General features: G+C 42.2%; 1 protein-coding gene across 1 annotated transcript in view; it reads right to left on the reverse strand.

Annotated features, from left to right (window-relative positions):
- Positions 1 to 592: 592 nt before the first annotated feature.
- Positions 593 to 15,649, reverse strand: part of rasgrp2 (RAS guanyl releasing protein 2) — a 38,716-nt gene continuing 23,659 nt past the window's right edge. The window contains exons 10-17 of the mRNA XM_022752225.1: positions 15,236 to 15,310; positions 14,519 to 14,641; positions 13,216 to 13,328; positions 12,921 to 13,065; positions 8,220 to 8,256; positions 5,008 to 5,166; positions 3,957 to 4,019; positions 593 to 2,303 (exon numbers count right to left, since the gene is read on the reverse strand). Of these exons, the coding sequence (XP_022607946.1) occupies positions 3,961 to 4,019; positions 5,008 to 5,166; positions 8,220 to 8,256; positions 12,921 to 13,065; positions 13,216 to 13,328; positions 14,519 to 14,641; positions 15,236 to 15,310 (711 nt within the window). The 3' untranslated portion in view covers positions 593 to 2,303; positions 3,957 to 3,960. The remainder of the gene's footprint in view (positions 2,304 to 3,956; positions 4,020 to 5,007; positions 5,167 to 8,219; positions 8,257 to 12,920; positions 13,066 to 13,215; positions 13,329 to 14,518; positions 14,642 to 15,235; positions 15,311 to 15,649) is intronic.

A 15,649-nucleotide genomic window follows, 5' to 3' on the forward strand; every position in this document is an offset into this window, starting at 1 on the left:
TGTGTGTGTGTGATAGCAAAAACACCTGTAGTGTAAAGCATTTGAGTGGTTGATAAGACTAGAAAAGCGCTATCTAAGTGCAGTCCATTTACCATTTCACGCCTGCCACAGTGTTGGCATTCTTTGTCTTATGTTACATTCAACTGAACTATTCTGACTTCTGCTTTCACCGCAGGGACAGATTCAGGCTGTACAACAATTGCATTATCACTGTCGTTAAGTGAGCCTTATCTCCAAAATGTCACCTTTCCGGGAAGTGAGCGAAATGGCTTTGATTGTGATAGCTGTAATTCACAGTTTTCCAGAGAGAGTTGTTCTTTCATGTTAATTCTTCAAGTTAAAACAAGAAAATTGCTAAAATTGCCAAGCCTTCACCAGAGATTACCGCTATGAATAGTAATGTATAAAAAATTTAAAGTTATTTTAGATCAAAGCAGCTGAAAAAAACATCTGTGTGAATATACCTTTGATTCATTTGGCAAAAGTGAAAAAAAAAAAAGCTCAATTCCCATTTCACAAAGACAAGACAAAACCTTGTTTTTTTTCTTCAGTAACATTCTTATTAGTCACAGAAATTCTTAACCAGAGCACATATTAGAAAGATGCATTTAATACTGAGGAATCATCTGGGAACCACAGGAAGTAGCATGACATCAGTCTGAAAGATTCATTTACAGAAGAGCAACAAACATCCTTTGTCAGGCAGGGAGTGAAACAGAAGGACCGGCAGCTATTTAGCTATTTATACAGAAAAATAAATACCAGCAAAGTGATGAGTCTCATTCAATGACAATCCAGCAGTTAACAATATGGCACTCGAAGTCTGAATTCATCTCCGCACAGGCACAAAGCAACAGAAACATTTCCTCGGTCTGGAATTTCAAGACTTCATGTTTCCTAAATAAATGATGACTTGGCATGCAACGTAAAAGAAAAAAAAAAAAAAAAAAGAAGAAGAAGAAATCCTCAGTCTGGCCGGAGAATAGAGCTGTGGAGAGAGAAGCATGCAGGATAGAAACAGCAAAATACAACTTGCATCAAAAGAGATTCTCAGGGAAATGTTTTTTTATAAGATGCTGCTGTCAAATGAAAAACCTCATTACTCCATTTTTTTTTTTTTTTTTTTTGGTTTTTTTTTTTTTTTTTTTTGTATTTTTTTTTTTTTTTTTTTTGGTATTATTCTTTTGATTGTTGTGTTTCAAGTGACAGTCTAAGAACATCAAAACCTAACAGAGGGATCAGTGGGAAGTTATCCAGCTCCCTGCTCTCCGCTGTCAATGTACAGTGTCTGTTGGAAAAGACGGGGTTCTTCATCTGACAGCAGCTGCTTCTGCTACATTCACAGTACTGCGAGAGGATAGATCACCTATCAGTGCACTGGTATACAAGACAGTACTGTATACGGAAAAAACATCACAACAGCAACAGCTATAGGACAGTTACTGATATTCAGGAAAACATGACAAAAGAAATAAAACATTGATCAAAGTCCACCCTAATTATAACTGTCCGCACAGTCATTTCAGCTGTTTCTTTTGTTGGAGAAGTGGTTATGCTTTTGTCGCTCCACGTTTCAGACGGGCACCGCAAAATCGACAATACTTTATCTGACATTTGAAATTGGCCCATTGAAATGTATTTCAAAACAAGATGGTAAACAATAAAAAGCAGAGATTCTCAGATAAAGGAGACAGTAGCTTAGTCTGGGTGGCAGGTTTTACATTCTTGGCAATAACAGCACCTCTATTATGTTGCTTCTTTTTTTTTTTTTTTGTTTGTTTGTTTGTTTGTTTGTTTTTTAAAGGAAAATGTAGACAGGCATTCCAATCTGCAGCAAAGTGTGCTCAAATTATAAACTCCACTGACTTTAGCATTCCACCAAGAAAATACAATTTTGTGGATTTTTTTTTTTCAATTTTTTTTTTTTTTTTTTAGAATATATACTAAGTTTTTACAGTAACACTTGGCCGACATCAATCAATCAAAATGTAGAGATTTGACATAGAAATCATACAAAGACATTTCCATTCACATTGGTCATCACATTCATGTGTGGTGTGGAGTGGAGTTGCTGTTGCAGTGTGCGTCCACTGTGTGGCACCGTGTAGGTATCCTGGCTTGTGTTCAGTGCAATTTCTCCTCATATGAGGAGGTGCAGTAAAACTGACATACTGTAGCACATTCTGCGTCTGTCTCCCAACAGTCGCTCATTTGGCTTCTTGCACACCGACCGTGGGAGGGATTCTAAAATAGCGAGCTGGAGACTGGCCTGTGCATCAAAACCACACTTCAGTTCAAGGCTCCTGCAAGGATTTGGCACACAATGACTGATACATCTAGTGATACAGGTTTCAGTGCTCAAGGAAAATAGACACATGAAAACACATCAGCATTGTGTATAACTGTATACTAATAGTGTCTCTCGCGAGGCTGAATCACCGACTGGGCAAAGCAGGTGACAGCCCTGGGACACAAAATGGCTTGAGGTGGCAATTAGCATCTTGTAGAGGGTGCCTGTTTCAAAATACAGTTCATATTATCCACCCTAATAACATTTCTGTTTAATCAAATTGCCACAAACTAACAACTCATTCTTGCTCCAGGGCCCACAAGCACGGTCTCTTGTATTCTCACCAGCCGTAACAGCAGGGCTGGTATTTTTTCACTTTGTGAGTCTGTGTGTGTGTGTGTGTGTGTGTGTGTGTGTGTGTGTGTGTGTGTGTGTCAGTCATCGTGGCAATATGTGGTCAAGGAGACACCCACTGTGGTGGGAACTACCACCGAGGTGGTCTTAAGTACTTTGGCATGTGTTTGTATGTCTGTTGACGAATGTTGTCACCGCCTTAGCAACTGTGAAAGATACAGTCATAAAACTTTACAGGTGTGTAGATGACATCAGAATCAAAGGCTGAGTTCGAAGTACTGAGTAGTTATATAATAATGTTGTAAAAACTGCTGAGTCGTCATGGGTCGGAACATGCTGTAGTTTGACCTGCTTTGTTGCTCAGTCGGTCATTTGCCAAGTCATGCGTTGGCCTTAAAAGAGAACTCTGGGATTTTTTAACCTTATCTTCCCGTGTTTTGGGGCGTAAATGATTTATAGGGGCAGAAATCTTTGCAATTGGTCCACTAATGAGCAAGAATGGTTTAACTGTAAAACAGCTGCTGCAGTGTAATAAACAGGGCGTCAAAGTACATCCCCTAAAAGTGCTTGTTTTTGCCACTGACAAATCCATAATGTCCAGACACTGGACACTGCAAGCCTGTAAACATGATTCAAATCACACAAACTGAGAAGAGAAAATTGTTCTCGATATTTTGATACTACTTTGATACTTACATGCAGCCATGTAAGTAGGCATTGCTGTGTTTTAAAAAGTCAGAGGCCAAAAATATTGGCAGATGACATCACATCAAGATATTTCCTGAGCAGCTTCACTTTATCACTTCATGTAAATAGTCCAATTTTAAAGGAATAGCGGGGGAACAGATACTCCAGCTCTGTCCAAAGCTCATTATTTATGTGCCAGGCCCAGAGTTATGTGTCTCTGCATTCTCATCCTAACTATACATTCCTGATCCTTAACAGCTAACACTAACTCCACCATGATGACAATTAACTGCGTGTTTATTTTAGGTGATGTTAAGATGTAGATCTTCTAACATCAGTGGCTTTAATAGAACAAACTGTATCACAGCCGCGAGTCATGCATCATTATTAAAATGATTATGGGAGGTAGCTATAATGAAAATGTATAATCCACAGTCAAGTGTTTCATGTTTTCAAAACTGCTAACATCCAGAGCAAGAGTCGAGAGTTAAGTCAAGCCTGTGTAGGACACCAGGAGTCATTCTGGGTAAAATGATCAACTCAACTTAAAATCAATTAGGAACGCTGAAGGTGAGGACACACGTCAATAACATCCACAGGGTACAGGAGCGATCATCTCTCTCACCTGGTTATAGGTGCACGTCGAACACTCCCTCCTCCACTGTCTCTATATCCTCTTCAGCAATTACTGAGGGGAACAGAGAGGGTGAGGGTGAAGAAACGAGAAATAGACTTATCAAACAAATGGAAATGCAAAACACAGACCGAAAGCTAATGAAACGTGTGGCCTCCGTCTGTTTTCCCATTCACCAATTCATTTCGCGTGGAAACTATTGTCTAGTCCACACCGGTGAAGCAAGTTCACACTGATACGAATACAGAGCCAGGCAGGGCACCACTTGTGCTAATTTCGGATGAAAACACGGCATCTATGAGTCACTGGCCTCGCCGCGCGCTGGACCAATCACATTTCCATTGCAAATTACACTCTATTGTTTGAGAATATCTTCCCGAATGTCAGCGCGCCATATGCTCGGAGGGAGACAAAAGCACCCTTCAAAAAGTGGAGGTGTTGCAGTGGTGACAAGAAGTGCTGCAAACGTGTGAGAGAAATTCCTCTGAGCTATACTTTTTCTGAGAGGATGACTACATTAGACTGTGTTTTGGAGAAGAAAACGGTATTTTTCAGCTGGTGTTTTTGCATATTTAAGGATTGCGAGGGTGTTTCTTGTGTTATTGTGTCTTAGCTAGCATCAAGATCAAACTATTTTATGCTGCATTTACATCATAAGGAAGAAACAGAGAAGAAATACCAGGCATCACCAGTCGTTAAGTCTCAGGTTTCAAGACAATAAATTTTACATTTAGATGTCACCATAAAGAACATAATTGAATCTGAGGCCTGTACTACGAAGCAGGCCACTGGTATTATTCCTGTGTATAAGGAATTATAAATAAAAAGTCATTATAACAAGGATGACGACGTCCAGTTTGTGATCAAAATCTAAAAATGTCATGAGAGGAGAAAGCAACTCATGTAATTTGTTGCAAAACAAGACCTCCAATATACTCCAAAGTGTTTGTGTATTCTCCTATGACTTCAGCGCAGCAATCTCTGCCAAGCCAATGCAAATTAAAGTTTTTTGGTTTTAGTTTAAAAAGCAGAGCCCCCTCACCTGTGTTCTGGAGGCTGGGTGGAGTGTTGGCAGGTGGAGGGAAGCTATAGGACCTGGCCTGGAGAGCCGGTGGAGTCTCGTGGCTGATGCTCTTGGTCCTCTTCCGGCACTCGACGGCCAGGCGGCTCCGGCAGGCCTTGTGGCAGTTCACCCCGCAGGCTGACCCCAGAGCATCCATGTGGTGGGAGAAGGACGGCGGCAGGGAGAGGTTCCGGGAGAGGAGGAGAGGGCGGCGGGGTCGCCGGAGGAGAGGGAGGGAGAGTCGTCGAGAGAGGAGGCGAGAGGGGAAGAGGGGAGGGAAAGGCCAAGAAGAGTGAGGGGAGGATGGGGAGGTGGGTGGAGAGAGAGGGAGAGGGTCAGACAGAGGGATGGGTGCAAACAGAAACATCGGGGCGAACGGAAGAGCTAGAGGCGACGGGATCGTGCTTGTACACGCCATGCAGACGCACGAACACTGGCACACACACACAGTGAGGCCGACGGTGCCTGACAACAACTTTGTCAATGAGGAGGGGTCTAAGAGGAGAGGAGCGACGGGTCATCCAGCAACACAGCAAGAAAAACATGTGAGAGTCAAAGAACCTCAATAGACACACACACACACACACACACACACACACACACACACACACACACACACACACACACACACATCTTACTAGTGTTGTCACGATAACAAAAAAAATCACTTTCCCTTGACACCACTTCAAAAGATTATTTTCTTATTAAAATTTGACTTCCAACAAAGGTGTTTTAAGCTAATTAAATTCCATGACATTACCATTTGTTGACAGTTTAATACGCTACTTAAAAAAGACAAAATTCTTTTTCTCTTTCCGCCAGGAAGTGTGTTACCCTCCTCTCCCTTAGAGGTCAAGTACCCAGCTTCATTCTTGATGAACTTGTCTACCTTGAAATGCTCAGAGCCATTTAAAAAAAACCTCCCTTTTGTTCAACTTCACTGCACTTTTCTCTCTTGGATTGTTCGCACGCTGTAGCATTCAGTGCCTAGTTAGCCATTAAATATGAAGCTACAGCCAGTTAGCATACTGTAGCATTTGGAAGACTGGAAGGTGGGCGGATGTCAGTTCTCTGTATGCTAGTATTCATGTTCAATGGACGATTATGAAAGTGATATTGGTCATCTCACCCAACTCTCAGCAAGACAGTGGATAAGAATATTTCCCAAAAAATATTGGGATATTCCTTTAAAGAGAGGGACAAAGACAGGAGCACTTGTTGCTGTCATATCATAGCCATATTGTGTTGATATTTAAGATGCAAGTAGCTGCTGCAAGTAGCACAGACAGCAACAGAAGTGTTTCCATGGGGATTTGGAAAAGTGAGGAGCCCAGCTGGGACGCATTTGTATAATGCTCACTTTTTTGTGTCCCCTGGAAACACTAACGTTGTCGTTTGTGCTACTTGCAGCTGCTACTACCTGCTTGTGTTGTGTGTTATTTGCAGCACATTGTGTGTCAAATTGACGATGTTTTCTGAATTTGCCTGTGTTTTCTTAAGTTGCAGCGCGTTGAGCTCTTAGGGCCACCGTAGAATACTGGTATAGTGACAGCACTGCACCCATTAAAAAACACTGAGATGCCTCTCATACCTATGTCTAAATATCTGAAGTCTAGCTACACACGCACACACACACACACACACACACACACACACTCACACTCCCACATTCAGAGTCCTCAACAGGGGTGATTCATTTCAATTATGTCCCTGCCGCTCTGTCTACCTCCCTGAGCACAGGCTAACAATGGTGATGGGGATGAATGGCTGTGGGGTTCTTTCATTGACTTCCTCTGGACTCATTAATGCACTGGAACACTCACACACTCCCAGTCATCAGACACTCCTTCTGAGTGGAGGAAAGATGGGTGAGTGTCGGGATTTTTGTGGGTGCAAGTGAATTCTGTGTGTACACGTAGTGCAAAGTCATGCATGAATCTGTTTGTGTGTGTCTGCTTGTGTTCGCTCTTTTCACCTCCCTGCCATTGTCTCCTCCTTTTGTCTCAACAGCAGTAATCATGTGGCCATGTTTGTATTTTATAAATTGAATTACCTTCAGAGCATTGTGTATAAAAGCTAAAATTCTTCTATTCTATTCTTTGTAAGACTTCACCACTTCGAATAGAATATGTCTTGCTAATTAAGAAATTAGGCAGTGATCAGAGAGGCCTTTTCTTTTTAACTTTCAAACACAAGATGCAGGGTGCTGTGAACGTTTGCGAGTAACACACAGCAGGACCTCAAAGGCCCCAAGGAGCATTAATTACTCTAGTTGCTATGCAACTCCAATGTTTGATGATAACTTGCAAGCTTTTCAATAAGCGTTAGTGTTAGCCAACCTGAGATGAACCTGAATGAATGAGGAAGCAGTTAATATAGAGAATAAGAATGGACCAGAGAGAGCTGGTAATTGAAATGCTTGTTTTCTTTCAGGAAGAGGTGAATACATTACATCCTCTGACACACAAACACTCTGTTTCTCAGACTCTCATAGACGTTGAAAGGTTAAGGTGCAACCCGGCCCCCCATCTTGTGCTATAGATACCGATGTAAACTACTAACTTCTCCCATTCATGAGGCCGAGCTGTAATCAATCACTTCCTGAAAGACTCCACCAGATGGAAACTTGCATGATTTGGCATCATTTTCAAAGTCGTAGCTTGACATCTGGATGGAAACATATGTAGTGCAAATTTGTCTGAGTGCTGAATGTCTTGCAGATCATGACTACTTAATTTCTAGCATCAGCACAAACCAGCAGCGGCACAGCCAGGGAGGGAGGAGGAGGAGGAAGCTACTGTAAGTGTGTGTGTTTTTGAAGATAATGACCATGAGAGGGTGGGAGGTGCTGGAGGTTGTGTGTAAGTACATTTGTGTTGTGTAGTGAACAGAGCCTTGTATATATATATATATATATATATATATATATGCCATTGTTTCTGTATTGATTACATTTACTCAGCGCTTTAACTCTGTGCATCTTTAACTACAGAGGGTGTGTGTGTGTGTGTGTGTGTGTGTGTGTGTGTGTGTGTGTGTGTGTGTGAGAGAGAGAGAGAGAGAATGTATGTGTGATGGCAGGGGACTGAAGGTGTCAAAAAGAATAACTCATTTTTTGAAGGCTGTACTCATCTGGGTGGAACATGCACATCTGTGCAGCAGATGTGGAACTAAAAGAATTGCTCTCTTACCTTTACACTTGTAGCCTTGTTTATAGAAGCCCCAGATCTACAAAAAGACAGAGAAAGAGAAAGAAAAGAGAGTGAGGTTATGTTAATTAAGATGATATTTCATTTTGTTTCCACTGGTGATTGTGATGCAATTATTACAGAGTTTTGAAATGAAAAATTCAAAGCTGAATCATAGGTCAACAACAGGTCACTACAGGAATTCAAATACTCCACACACTGTAAGTTATGTTATGTCACTTTCTTTGTCTTTGTCTTGCTGCACCAAATAAAAAAAAAAAGGAATGAAGCAAAACAGCAGATTTGTATCATTTCTAATTGAAATGACAAATTTTAAGACAATTTAGTCTGTTAACTACAAATGTCATATACTTAACTATTAAACATGCCATATAATGTTTAATTACTTTCTTACCTCCCATATAGTCATTAGTTTCTGTTCATTTCACTATAGTGTGACTGTAGAGACTTACAATCCATCATGTTTAACTTTATTCTATGTCTATAAGTTAAAGATAATTTACAATGTAATATGGTGATATGGGATTTTGTTTAAATGCATGTTTGTGTAGGAACTCTCCATCATTTTTAGCGCTGGCTGCCTAAACACAGCTTTTAATAAACAAAAAAGGCGCAACTGTAAAACCAAACAACTCTGACACTGTTAGATATCTCAAGTAGGTTTCAAGTCTGGGTCTGTGGTGAACTGGAATGAAATATAGGACATTAGTCTCAAAACGTATGCTTTGGCAGTAAAGAGAAAGTACACACAATCAGCAGTTAATGGGCTAAAACATGTTAAAACAGCCATGTAGCTCACATCTTGATATACCCCATTGATGCCAAGGAAGTGCAGGGAAAAAAAGCAAATGAAGAAAGGAGCACAGAGAGAGATGTAGGGCAAGTGTGACAGAGAGAGAGAGAGAGGGGAAGAAAGGGGGAGAGAGAGAGAGAGAGAGAGAGAGAGGAGGTTGGCGGGACAGAAGGGGTGGAGGGGGACCGAGATCAAGCGGGACGCAGGGAGCGCACAGACAGTGGGGGAACAATGACATGAAAGAGCAGAGCTGGAGATCACACACAGCACTGGCACATCTGAGGAGGCACAAAATATCCTGACCTCTTCGCACACACACACACACACACACACACACACACACACACACACACACACACACACACACACCAAAGACACACACACAAGCCTACATGCATGCATGCAAACACATACACCAGCAGAGGCACATATACACACAAACAAAGACACACACGCGGACGCAGTGGGAAACCGTGAGCACAGTCGGAGGCTCTACAACAAAGAGAAGTTGGGTACGAGCAGAACATCTACACAACTACACAACACAACTATCATCACAGGTCTGCCTACACTGACTGACCTTTACTGACTCTGACTGTAAAACACAATGCACTACAAACAAGAGCTGCAAACACTGACTTGTTACTTTCCTTTGACACTTGTGCTGCTGGCTTTTTAGAGAACAGCTACTTTTACACATGTAATGTTAAAGGCTGCACTCTGTGAGATGTGCTTTTATTTGTGGAATCTTTTACTGAAGTCTCACATCAGCTGTCAATGCTTATTGAAAAGTAAGTGTGTATTTAATTACTGTTTAACTACTATAGGTAGTACTGATGCAATATCGGATGTTTCCTTATCCTAAAGAGGAGATTTCAGATAGGGGAAAAAAAAACTTTTTAATTGAATGGAAAGTCAACTCTTGAGTAAAGACCTTGTGTTCTTTGTGAAACAAAAACTGTCTCTAAAACAAATGACTTCTATGTTTTCCTACCAGACATCACATTCTGTTCCTGCTCTCCCGAGCCGCTTCAGAGTACAGGCAGGCAAACAGACAGAGTGAGGATAGTTTCCATTCGCCATTAGTTACATTCACATCAACATTTTTAGCATCCAGCTTGGAGGTTGTCTGCTGTGCCCTAATGTGTTTCACCTGTGTTCATTTAGCCCTTGCCTCCCTTCTGTATTTAAGTCTCGTCTTCCACTTGTCTTTGTCCGTTCATCTGTCGAGTTTCTCTTGTGCCCCCGTGATTGTTCCTGAGTTTCGTCATTTGTATGACCTTGGTTTGGATTTTCGGAGTTAAGTTTTTTTCCTCCCTGGACTTCACTTTTTCACCTATTTCCTGTAAGCTTTTGGACTTTTGTGTTAATTAAAGTTCCTTCTTTCCACCTACCCTTTTGTTGTCTGCATTTTCAGTCCAACTTTCCCTGACACCTGACAGATGTTGTACTGATTATCGGCACGGCTGTGATTCGGTCGTAGGTACAACGCTGCAGGCAGATCACCGAAGACTGATATTCAGTACAACATCAATCCCTCTCGTGTTGATATTGCTTGAATATTACGTTGCAGTTTGACAGTGTATTTTGTTGTGACTATTTCTTGTATGGCAGCAGTGACTTCCTGGAGTCTTTTGGTCACCAATGAGGTTGCCAGGGAACCAACAGGGACAGGCCACCGTCTCCTGGGCAGACTGCGGCTTCATCCTTAGTGGACACATACATAAGAGAGTGATTGCATCGATCTTCTCACTCTAACTCTCAGCAACAAAGAAGGCAAGTCTTAAAAATGTTGAACTATTCCTTTAACTGCTGTAATGAGCTAACAGGGGAGAAAGTCATCACTGTCACTGAAGTGTAAAGCTTCCCTCCTCCAGTGCATGACTCAAACAGGACCGAACAGATCCAGCGCGGAAACACATGTTGCTGACATGATGCTGACTTGACTAATAGACGGTGCCATCATCTATAACCAATTATCAACTTGATGAGTTCAACATGTGATCTCAGAGCTTCTGATTAAGTCTCATGCAGCGTGCGTCTTCAACTTGTGTGGACACCAAAGGAGGAAAACTGCTGCCAAGAGAACAGACACGTCCCTCGTGTTTAGCTGAAGTTACAGGGACTGGAAACAGATTTGTTTGGACACACCCCTCTCCACTGCCAAAGCCTGCGAGCCGGCAGGATAAGGTCACCCAAACATGTCCATGTCAGGTTTGTTTACAACATGCTGGCTCGCAACCTAAACGCAACAGATTCCTTAATGGCAAGCTCACGGCAGTTTGGAGCGAGGAAATCACTCGGTAGGTGTGATCACAGAAAAGAATAATATATGAACCGGATTTTGTTGCTTTATTATTGGACAGATTGCCTTGACAACCCTGGAGAGAGACTCATATTCCTAGTAAGAAAACATTTATAAGCTCTAATTGACTGATTCTCAGTGAAGTAGAGCCTTTGTCACCCCAGCAGTAAAAAAAAATAAGAGATCTGTGTCGACTCACTCCTGATTCCATGAAGCTAAACTGTCATAAACCCAAAGAGGCTCATGCATCACACGCTGCAGTCTCTCATATTAAAGTGTTCTGGGCCTCTAGCTAAACACTTTGCTGTATCCTCCCGAGATGTAAAAACACACACTTAGCTCGCTGCGTGTCCTGCGTGTAGCAAAACTCATTTGTGCGCCGTTAATTAGGACGTAAGGCCAGAGGTGGCTGCGGGCCGAAAACGGCACAAGATTAGGAAGATTTGATGCGAGACACTGGAGGTGAGTGGACTCTGCCGTGTTTACACGAGGCTTGGCGTGTGCGCCGTGTTTGGAAGCAAGTGCTGGAAAAAAAAAAAAAAAAAAAGGAGCTGTGGGATAATATTGTTTTTGCACAGGAGCCAAGAGGAAAGCAGGCAAATGAGGAAGTGGCTGGTGTATCTACCTCTGCCACACAAAGACACAGACACAGACACATACACATACACACACACACACACAGACATATTCAAAGGAAGAAGCATGCTGTCAGAGTCCTTATCTTTCCCTGCTCTCTATTCTGTGTTTCCCCTCATGACGGTTTGAAAATGTCTGCGCTTCCCCTGGATAATGGATGTTTGTCTGCCAGAGTGTGTTCTCATCTGAGTGTTAATCAAAGCCCATACCTATAGCTAATGTGACATACCACTCTTATGAGCATTGCAATCTCTCTCCAGCTCATATCAAGTATGGAGAAATGAATGGGATGTCATCTCTGCGTCTCCAGTTCAACACGAGGGCCCTATTCCTGCTCTCATTACGGCTGAGTGCTGACGCACGGTGTCTAAATAACACAGAGCTCCTTGGGGGACTTAAGGACCAGAGGACACACACACAAACACAGACACACACACACACAAATAATACTGCAACAGAGGAGGGCTATCATCTCCCCCAATTACCTTCCTCCCATATTTCCCAGAATGCAACTTCAGCAGCGTGTGGCTATAGCTCAAAGTAATTGGCGTTGCCCTGACCTGACAGGAGGGACCTCTGAGAGATGGGGGCTATCGCTCGCTGCCGAGACAAATAATGACGCCCGTGCAGCTACACAGCTGTGGGATGGCAGGTTGAGCGCAGCCGACCTTTGACCTCTGACAAGCTATGACACCGATTGGGATAGTGAAGAAATCAATGCATTTGAAAAGCAAACAAAAGAGAGATCAATATTTTTTCAGGAGGCTGAAGGGTTTAGAAATCATACAGCTGATGCAGTATTAAAAATAATCTATAAAGTATATGGTGTTTTGTGTAATTTTACTATCAACTGTTGTTAGTTATAGTGAGAAAAAAAAACAAAAAAAAACACAAGCTCAAAATAGGATTAGCGTGCACATGTGAGTGCGGGGGGGGGGGGTTTACTCACAAAGCCGGCGCAGTGTTCACAGAACGTGGGCTTGACGTAGGTGGTCTCGGTGAAAGTGTGGATGAATCCCATCTTGCAGTTAAGCAGAGAGCTGGCTTTCATAAAGTAGTCTATCATCTCGTCTCTGCTGATCTTCCCGTCTCTGCGAGAGGGAGCGAGACAGAGATGTAAAGTTTTGCTACAGATTGGGGTCAGTGTGCAGACTGTTGGCTCGGTGTGTGTGGATCTGTCTGTGTGTGTGTGTGTGTGTGTGTGTGAGGGAGAGAGAGAGAACAAATGTGCAAGCTCTCAGGGTTTCTTATCCAGTTCTCCGAACTTGCTGAGGTACGGGAAGTTGTTCCTGATCGCTTCAAACTCGTCCCTGGAGATGTTGCCGTCACCGTCGGTGTCAAAGTTCTTGAAGACGGACTGTAAGAGAGAGAGAGAGTGTCAACATGAATTCAACTTTAAAGTGCTGGTTCCTGACAGTGTCATTACCTTACCCATGAAACTGACATTCATGAATTTCCCCTAGGGGATAAATAAATTATCTATCTATCTATCTATCTATCTATCTATCTATCTATCTGACGTATTTATATTTAAGGTCAAATAATATGCTGATAAAATGAATTCTAACATAATCTATAAAACATATAATTTACATTAATAAATAACAATTTAATCCGTGAGCAAAACTTGAAGCTCTGCAATGTGAAAATCTTTTCGTAATTTTTGTAAATGAAGCCTTATGTAACAATTTGGGTGCACTGATTATCCAATTAAACAAATAAAAGATGCTAACTGCGCTAACCGTTCCGATACGTCTGTTAGTCTCTGGTTCTGGTCTCAGACTCCTCATCTGAGTCTGGGTCTGACTGAGGCTCAAACATGTGGCTGAGTCTCTCTGATGTTTCCTCCTCTAACCATCTTGATACTCTCTGCTCTTTCACCTGTCCACCTGGAGCCAGCAGGTGGTGGGCGGGGCTCAAGACCTGATCCAGATTTCTGGATTGAGGAAGTAAGAGTAGATGAGCTTCCAGCCCCCATTTTCCGACTGCTTTTGTTTTTTTTTTTATGTGGGAAAATCATGTTCAATAAAATATGAATCGTAGCAGAGTATTTTTTTTACACAGTTTAAAACACGTCTGGAGAGGAACTTTAATGACATCTTCATTACTGACCTGACTGAAAGCAAGTGGAATGTGTCCACAAGCAGGAGACTACAAACATGTCTCCTGGTGAGTTATGTAAGTAATGTATCCCTTTAATGCTCCTGCTGCCAAATGCACCAAAAATACACTTTTTTAAAGGATAAGAAATTAGCTTTATTATGTATTATTGAAACCTTCCCTCGGGGTGTGACAGGATTTCAGCAGTTCAGGCTGAAACACTATATTGCATGGTTTTCAAATGACGCAGCCTTGGTAATTATGGTGTAAGATTATTGCCAATATGGCCAAAGAGCCTAGATCACTTCACAGTCATCATGTCAAGATGGTGGTGGAGAGGTATAACAGCAGATAATTCATCCTCAGCTTCCCAGCGCCATCACAATGGACCCCAGAAGTTACAATTATCCCTGAAAGAGAGGCACGTGAAGTGGCTGAGAAACTCACCTCCACCATCTTCTCTATGTGCTTCTTGATGATCGTCGGGTCGGCGCTGGGCTTCACCGACACGGCCCACTCATCGATCATCGTGGGCTTGGGGTCGGGCGCGGGGGCTGGGCTGGAGTTCTGCTGCAGCAGGCGAGAAACCAAAGAGCAAGAGATCAATATCAGCACAGGGAAGAAAAAGAAAAAGAAGTAGAAGAAGAAGAAGAAGAAGAAGAAGAAGAAGAAGAAGGTGCTGTCATCTTGCAAAAGAAAAGAGAAAAGATAGCAGCTGCTGTGGAGAGCAGCAGTCAAGGGTTAGTGCAGTGGATCTAAATGTCACAAGAGAATGAAAGTAAAGATTTCCAATATGCCTGTGTGACACTTTTCTTTATACCACTCAATATACATTTGTAACAGCATCTACAGTATTATAGAGTAGGGCAGATATGGAGTCTGGGATAGTGGGATATTTAGCGTCAATTTTTTTTCTATTTAAATAACTCAAACAATCCCACAGAATTTTATACTTTATACTTTATACTTCAAAACCTCTCCACTAGTTTTAGTGTGAGGAGCTTCACAAAGCAGGTGACACCTCTCAAAAGGTGAAGAAAATCAGGACCATCCATCATACCGGGACAGGAGGAGAGCAGCATATATCACTGCCAAATATGGGATATCTAAAAAAGAAAAAAAAAAAAGTATGGGACGAGTAGTGTAAATCTGTGAGCTGCTCACCACTGGCTTTCGTGGCTCTCTCTGTAGAGACATCTGGTAGATCTCCTCCTCCGTGTGGTACTGGTCCAGAGAGACCTGCACAGACCAGAGCACAGAGCATTCATTTCATCACTTTGTCTTCAAACGTCTCTGTCTTCATGTAAGGAGAAGAAGAAGAAGACGTTGCACTGGCGCAACTCAAACTAAACATTTAGCGCAAGAGTTTATGTGGGTTTAATGAACCTTCTGCTGCATCCCAGGATGAATCACCAGTGTCCATCCCATGGATATCTGATTGACCTTTTACATATTATCAGGGCTTTCACTATTAAATATCTGTGGTTATGAGACACTGTTACCTTACAATTAGCCTATATGAGACTTCTGGTCCAGACAGACACCATCTGATGTTACATTCAGATGTGTTTTTGTGCT

The sequence above is a fragment of the Seriola dumerili genome, unplaced genomic scaffold (assembly GCF_002260705.1).
Source record: "Seriola dumerili isolate Sdu_G_001 unplaced genomic scaffold, Sdu_1.0 BDQW01000167.1, whole genome shotgun sequence".
NCBI lineage: Eukaryota > Metazoa > Chordata > Actinopteri > Carangiformes > Carangidae > Seriola > Seriola dumerili.